The following is an 8,005-nucleotide window of genomic DNA, read 5'->3' as shown; positions in this document are numbered from 1 at the left end:
AGGTCACGGGAACATTACCAAGGAAGCTCCTCTGCCACTCACAGCCTACAGCAGAGGTTGCCTCTGTTCTAACCAGCAGGTTAAATTTTCTGTCTTGAGGATGCGATCCTCGGTAGACTTTACGGCATCACAACGCAAAGTTGAGGGAGAGGGAGAATGTGCGTGCCAGTGTGCGTGTATGAGTGTCTGGATCAGTGTGCTGGGGCGGGCAGTAAATAAAGGGTGGGGCCAGCGAGGGGAGGAGGAAAGCAAGAACTGGGAGGCCAAAGCGTGGCTCTGATCCCAGTTAACCTGCCGAGCTCATCCTGCTTGCTCAGAGCCCCTGCACCAACTCACCCAGCACCCTCTTTCCTTCCTCCTTAGCCTCCTCTCCCCCTTTCCCCTCCTTATCTCATTGCACCCTCCCCCTCCCACTTTCTCATCTGACCAGAGGACGAATGAGAGAGACGTTCCAGCAAATTGGGGCAGCAACTTTCCTTAGCTGGTTTCTCGGCTCCGGGAGCAGTTTCGCGCTGCTTCTCCAAGGTCTGCGGCCCATGGAGGAGCAGGAGGAGGAGCAGTGATGGGCTAGCAGCAGAAGCGAGGAGCCCCGAGCGAGCCCAGCGTCGCCACCCAGCTCCGCTTTCCCACGTCGATTCCCTCGATCTCTTTCCGGAGGTAGCGCGCAGTGTGCCGACGTGGAGCATCCCAGAGAGGATGAGTAGGGGACCTGGCCCGAGTGGGCTGCATCTTCAGGGCGTGCGGCAGCCGCTGGGTCTCGGCATGAATTAAGAAGCTGGAAAGATGGAGCGCCGCACACTCCTCGCCCAGCCCAGGCTCTGGACCAGGGACATCAGCTGGACACTTCTCTATTTCCTCTGCTACGTCCTTCCCCAGACCGCACCGCAAGTACTCAGGATCGGTGAGTGAACCTCGGGGAGCGCTCCAGGCTGCCGGTTCCGGGGATGTGGTCGCTCCCCGCGGCCAGCGCGGGCGCAGCGGGTCCACGGCGAGGCAGCGCGCGCCGGCGCGGGGGCAGTAGCTGGGGGGTAGTGGAGGTCATCGCGCACGGAAGGCTCTGGGAAAGGAGAAGCCGCGTCACTGCTTCCCTCCTGGAGAGTGCCTGGCTTCCCCGCGAGGAAAGGTTGGCGGGTTTTTTAATCTGGGCTCCAGGAGCGCGGGCAAGAGAGCAAGGGGGTCCAGGTTCGCCCTACTTTGGGTGTGGGGTCGCGCGTGGTTGCAGCCAGCTGGTTTGGGCTCGGAGATGCGCTTTCTCCTGCGCCTTGGGTGGGCATCAAGCAGTCCAGATCTGCAGCCCTGGTCCCTGGTCACGCGGTCTCTGAGTACTCGCTGGCATGCCCAGGTCTCAGGAGTAGAATTTGGGGACCACTAAGTACGCGGGGACTTCCCGGAGACTGCTACCCCGATCCTCCAAGTTTTCATCCTTAGGTTGGGTTCTTCCACAAGAAGTCTCCCAAGTCTGGAGGGTTCCACTGCAGTGGGGAAGAGCCTAGATCTGCCTTTTAGTTGAAGGTTCAAGGAGTAGGGAGGAAGGTCAAGTCAGCGCAGTTTGCCGGCACCTGAATTTCCCACCTGCTCCCCAATCTGCCTCGTCTGCCTGCCACTGAGAGCGAACCAGACCCCGTCGAGGCAACTCCTTAGAAGACTCTGGACTTCAGTCTCAGTGAGAAATAGACTGGAAGACTGGGTGTAGGGATCCCGGGGCAGTCTAAAGGGGGTGAAATGCAATTACAAGAAAAGGCGCGGTGGGGGAGGCTTTGCCAATGTGTGGACTGAGGTATTTAAAAGCACAGCACCTTCTGCCAAGGTTTGGTCTTTGGAGGCAGTGCATGATTTCTGAGCCGCTTTTTGGGTTGGAAAAGCTCTCTGACTACTTCCACGTTTTCGCTTGCAAACTAAACCCAATTTCTATTTCTTTAGTCTCAGTGTGTCCTCTTTTTCCCCAACCCACTGTGCTCCTTAAGGACCCTGTGAAAGAGGACAGCCACAGGTGAAGTCCTGACACCACACAGGGCTCCCAGCTTCTCAGATTTCTCACTTTAGGTTCCAAGAGTGAAGTCCTGAGTCCTGAGGGCTTCTAACTCATCCCTTTTCCAGGAACTGAGGAAAGGTGGAAGGAACAACCCAGGGTACTCTGTAATGACACCCCTACGTGGCTAAATTCCTCAATAACTTTATTAGTTCTGACCTGTAATTAGAGAACCTCTTTCCAAAGATTCAGAACCTAGTTCCTGTTACTGAATATGCCCATTTAAAAGAAAAAAAAATTAGAAGTTTACTACTTTGAATTGCATTTTCTCTAGACACTTGGGATCTGATACTCAAGGAAAGCAAATATCTCAGATACTAACTTTTACTTGCAGACATCTTTTTTTCTAAACTAAGGACAATGATAATGTGCATTTTATTGGATAATTTAGATACTTCATTTAAAAAGTCCCAAAATATTCCTTTTCCAAAAAAAAAAACCACTCATCTAAAATATCCTTCACCTTAGATATGTTCTAACCTTAATATCCCTTTTCGATGCAATCAACCCTATACACTTTGGTTAACAAAATTCTCTTGAACAACACCAAGTAAATGATGAGCGTGTTACAATTTCCAATGCTCAGAAACTTAAGTGGCATTTTGCTTATATTTTATATATTTTTTAAAAAGACAAATCTAGACATACTAGGAAAAGGTATGCCAGCCAACAGCCCTCCTTTCTTCACAACAAACTTAAGATAGCATTTTCTTTCCCTACAAAACTCAAAAGGAAAGGAATTCCAAAGGGGGGTGGGTGGGAAAAGATGTTTTAAGACATGTCTATTCACAGATCTGAGCATTTGTCCAGGCTCCAAGCAATCACACTCAACCATTTAAAAGTAGTTTTTAAAGTGAAAACAACCCAACATGATTCATTAACCTTAAAATATAGTGAGATTTACTTTTTCTAATGGGAACCAAGATGCATGGCCTGTTATTGTTGATGTGCACTACAAACATCTTACTCCTTCTGGCTCTAAGTGAACTGCGCTTGGCATGAACACCACCCTGTATGTACCTAAGGACCACGTTTACTTTTAAACGGACCTTTCAGCACCATGGAAACCAGCTTTAGCTCAGAGGAAACCTGCCTCTCTGCACTGAGTCAAATGTCAGTCAAGTCCAACATTGAATACAAAATATCAAAGAAGTTGGAGACTGAACAAGTGTGTGTGTGTGTGTGTGTGTGTGTGTGTGTTGGGGGAAGGAAAGAGAAGAATTGAAATGCATTATTTTTTATCTCACCTTTCTTGTTCCAACAAACCACCACCCATCCAACCAACCAACAAAAAGGGGCTTTTGATTCTTAATTTGCATTGAGGACAAGCTTTCTAGTAACTTAAAATATCCCAAAGTAAAGTGCAACAAATGTCTGGCACTTCGCTTACAAAGAGAAGGCACTTGAATCTTGAATGAATTAATTAGTGGTCTAATTACACTTACAAGAGCTTCTGCTCAAACTTCAGCCCTTGAGGGGGAAAAAAATGAGAGAATGAATGGTATAAAATTTGAGATGAAATTCATGCATACTAAGTATTAGAGAGGCCATTGAGTATGCACATTTACATGGGTCTTGCATACATTGTGGATGTCTTTTGGAAAGTTTAACAACCTTACACCACAGCTTATAGTCATGAAGGGAGTCTATAGGATAAAGGTCATAAGCATTACTACCAGCTACATTCCAAAGGTTCCCAGCAGCCTTCATGGAAGTGAAATATGGCTGGCTGCTGGGAATTCTCTAGGGGATGCTTGGGTCATTCCTGTGTTTCTGTCTTGTTCCCCAGTGTATGTCAACAACCAGTCAATCTCACACACACGCACACATGCACAATTCACTCGCAGACTCTCTCTCACATGGTCAGACACCTATAACCATTAGTTAGAGCTGGGTCTAGGTGACCTAAGTAAATGGCAGTGTAGCATCTTTAGTGGAGGAAAAAAAAGGAGAAAAACAATTCCATGTGCATCTGCAATTTCTGGGACCGATGTGTCATATTTCTAATAATAATAATAACAGAAAGATATATTAACGGAGTATATTTTTCATGCATCATCTCAACATACACAATGATGGAGTTGGTGATTAAAGCATAGTTAAGTAGTGGGTAGCCAGACTTTCTGATGCATGATTTGCTGTCAGAAAGTGCAGGCTTGGGTCCCACCTCCAACACTTACTAGATGTGTGTCTCAGTGAGACATTCAGTTTCATCAGGGCTTTATATTGCAGGCTTGGGTCCCACCTCCAACACTTACTAGATGTGTGTCTCAGTGAGACATTCAGTTTCATCAGGGCTTTATATTGCATCTGAAAAGTCAAATTAAAATAACTGCAACTTCATAACATCATTGGTAAGAGGACAGGAAATATGACTATGAAAAGTGTTTAAACAGTCTATGGATTTATTAGTCACATTGTAATTGTTTTCTTGTTTTATTATTACTTTTAAAAATAATTATCATTGATATTTTCTTCCTGAACAAGGACTTAAGAGTTAATGAGGCATATTTTCATTGCATTTAATATTTCTCAGCCCAGATACGCTCATCTGTGAATTAGCAGTGAAAATATCTTCCTTTCCTATTTCAAATAAACTAAATTTTGTTATTTGCAAACAAACTGCTAAATAAATATTATGTAATTAAATATAACATACAAAGAGATATACTGAGGAAATTTACATGAATAGCATGGAAGCACAAATGGCAATATAATTGTTCAAATATTTTGATCTCCTAAAGAAGCTCCAAATGGATTTTATTTCAATCTTCAAGTTGGCTGTAACATCATTTCTTTTTAAATATTTAATCCTAAGTAACCCCAAAGTTCCAAATAATTTTTACTACATATTTATTCATATTTTTGCTTAAGTGTACAAGAGCTCATAACTTTATTCTTTAATCACTGAATTATTTCAATATTTTAATATTCATTCTTCAATCAACAGACAAACATTTGTCTTATTGTGCTTATTCCCCTACCATGAGCCAGGCACTTCTACACGCAGAACATGTAGCAGTGAACAAAATGGGCCAACACACCTGCCACCCTGATGCTCGAATTCTAGTAGTTTATAATCTGTATTACCATTGAAATTTTTCACCCGGCTTTCAGTGGAGACCCTTCTTCTGTTTTAATTTCAAATATTATTCTTGGAGAGTTTCTGATTCATCTTCTGCCATCGGTTTATTATATCAAAGAAAAAGTCAACATGGAATAGGTTTAAGCCTTAAAATGCGCAGAGGACCAACAGAATGGATTCATGCTGACAAATCTAGACCAGAAATCCCTGCCTCTGTTTAGGACGATCTATTTGGCTTGAGGTAGATTTCACCTTGAGAAAGCATGTTTCAACAACAACTTAAAACCTCCACTGACCCTGGGAGAAAAAATCTGGAGGAGAAGCTATCTGAGAGATGATGAAAAGGGAGTCTCTGGCTCATGTGAACATACTAATGCAAATAAGCAGATCTTTTGCCTTATTTTATCTGCACAATTCACCTTTTTCTTTCATATTCATTTTACAGACCTAATATTTATACCACATAGACCTCACCTGTAGCTACTTTTCTTATATGGTTTCTAATCTCCAGTTTTCATTGAGAAGACATGACTTAGAAGCTTTGCCAAAGTTCAAGTGCTAGTTGTTGGAAATGCTGGAACATGGAGCTAGCTATTCTGATCTCAAGTTTCAAGCTCCTTTCATCAAATTATACTGTAGGAGTTCCCTTTGTGGCTTAGCCTTTAATGAACCTGACTATGATACATGAGGATGCGGGTTTGATCCCTGGCCTCACTCAGTGGGTTAAGGATCTGGCATTGCCATGAGCTGTGATCTAGTTTCCAGATGTGACTCGTGTTGATGTGGCATAGCCCAGCAGCTGTAGCTCCAATTCAACCCCTAGCCTGGGAACCTCCATATGCTGCGGGTGCAGCCCTAAAAAGCAAAAAAAAAAAACAAATTATACTGTTTGCATATGAACTTGGGTGTGCAGTTACATACCTGTTTAAACTAAGCTGAAGCCAAATATTAGAGAAATGAACTGTGGCTCTTAGTAGTTCTTAGTTATTAACTACATAAACTAAGAGTCATTTACATTCAAGTATATTTTAGACAATTAGCAAAAAAGAAACTCCAAAATTTCTCTTTAAGAAGGGTTTAAGAAAGATAATCTAGCTGGAGAGGAAGCCTTGTTACCCGATATATAGCCAATACACTGTTTTTATTTTAATTATTTTTGTTGCTTTTTAGGGCCGCACCCACAGCATGTGGAGATTCCCAGGCTAGGGGGTCGAATCAGAGCTACAGCTGCAGGCCTATACCACAGCCACAACAATGTCAGGCCTGAGTCACATCTGCGACCTACACCAGAGCTCAGAGCAACGCGGGATCTTTAACCCACTGAGTGAGACCAGGGATTAAACCTGCAACCTCATGGTTCCCAGTTGGATTCATTTCCGCTGGGCCACAATGGGAACTCCCAATAATACTGTTTTTAATTAGATCATACACTTAATTTGAATGGTTTTGAGGGACCCTTGATGGGATCGTAGTGGTGGCGAATTCTTGTAACCTCTTAATCCTCTTTTGCTTTTTTCCAGGTAATTATTCATATAATATATACAAATTTATCTGTATTCTAAAATTTTCCAGAAGTTATGCCAGCTCAAAGAGAGAATGATAGAGAACTCCAGGTGGAAGGGGATTCTCATCTCCAACTGCCTTTTTCTAATTGACTGACCTAGAAAAAATTACTAATTGTGTGTGTGTGTATTGTTGTTGTCATTACTTATAGATGGAGAAATAATAACAGCAAACTCATGGCTTTATTGTAAAGAGAAAATGTGCTAGCATATGTAAAATGCATGATCTACATTAGGGTTAACGAAGGTATCTCCTGCTCTTTCTTTCTGTTAATGAACAGGGTAGGAGTTTTGTGCTGTAGAGTAATTTATTTGTCTGGTCAAGGAAGTGTAGAAAAACTCTCTCCCTTAGTGATTCATGAGGCAAGTTTGTATATCAAGGGCTCTTCGTACGTCTGCAGAAAGAAATCTGTTTTGTTGTGGTTTAATTCAGGATCTCCCACAGTTTAATTGTCAGAGGACTCTTACTTGAATCACACAACTAACTTCCTATCGAACTCAAGCTGCCTAGAACATATTTGAGGGAACACTAGACAATAAAACCATTGAAATGTCAATATATACATCAAAACTCATATGGCCACACATCCTACTTTTTCTTCAATCTCATCCAAATTCTACCCACAGCCTACTTCAGAACTTTTTCACAAAGCTTTAATAGTAGATTTAAAATGTTTGGGTACCTACTGTTCTCTATTATAGAGAAAAGATGTTTAAAACTACATTACCTATTCTGAACATACAGCTTAAAATGTTGGCCATTTTCTTGTTTTTATTTTTAGACTGACTTTTTAGCATTGTTTTAATTGGAAAAAATTCATACATTCGATTTATAATATATTTTCAAAGAACATAATTTTTACTAAATTAAAAGTCTATTTATATTTAGCATTCAAACTACTTACTTTTAAAAATGTCTATCCGATTTTTACAATGATAAATGTTTTAGAGAAATGGAAACATTTAAATTAAAAGGAACGTATATCAGCTTCATGAACTTTTACAAATTTATCATCTTGAGTTTCTACTGAGATCAAGTTCTATCAAAAAAAACCTAAAACTCTTATACATCAACACTCCAATATTGGTAATTATAAGTCAGCTGGGAAAATGGTTTATCCTAGAGGGGAAAAATATTCTATTTTGTAACTAGTAAAAAAAAATTAAAATCTTTCCCATATGACTTGGACAATATTTTACTCTTTTTTGTTCTTATTCAAAATGAAAGAGTTTGTAAAACATGCAATTTTATATAATGCTATGTTAACATATTTATTAAGTACAAGGTAAGATTAGTTACAACATGGACTTAAGAAACAATGACCTGGG

The 8,005-nt window shown here is 41.6% G+C and overlaps 1 protein-coding gene across 1 annotated transcript in view; it reads left to right on the top strand.

Moving 5' to 3' along the window:
* The first annotated feature begins 284 nt into the window (after positions 1 to 284).
* The window catches only part of GRIK1 (glutamate ionotropic receptor kainate type subunit 1), a 411,839-nt gene continuing 404,118 nt past the window's right edge, over positions 285 to 8,005 (top strand). The window contains exon 1 of the mRNA XM_047795295.1: positions 285 to 901. Coding sequence (XP_047651251.1) covers positions 784 to 901 — 118 coding nt within the window. The 5' untranslated portion in view covers positions 285 to 783. The remainder of the gene's footprint in view (positions 902 to 8,005) is intronic.

The sequence above is a fragment of the Phacochoerus africanus genome, chromosome 1, assembly GCF_016906955.1.
Source record: "Phacochoerus africanus isolate WHEZ1 chromosome 1, ROS_Pafr_v1, whole genome shotgun sequence".
NCBI classification, from domain to species: Eukaryota; Metazoa; Chordata; class Mammalia; order Artiodactyla; family Suidae; genus Phacochoerus; species Phacochoerus africanus.
The sequence above is the reverse complement of the archived record's forward strand: the minus strand, read 5'-3'. Positions and strand labels throughout refer to the sequence as shown.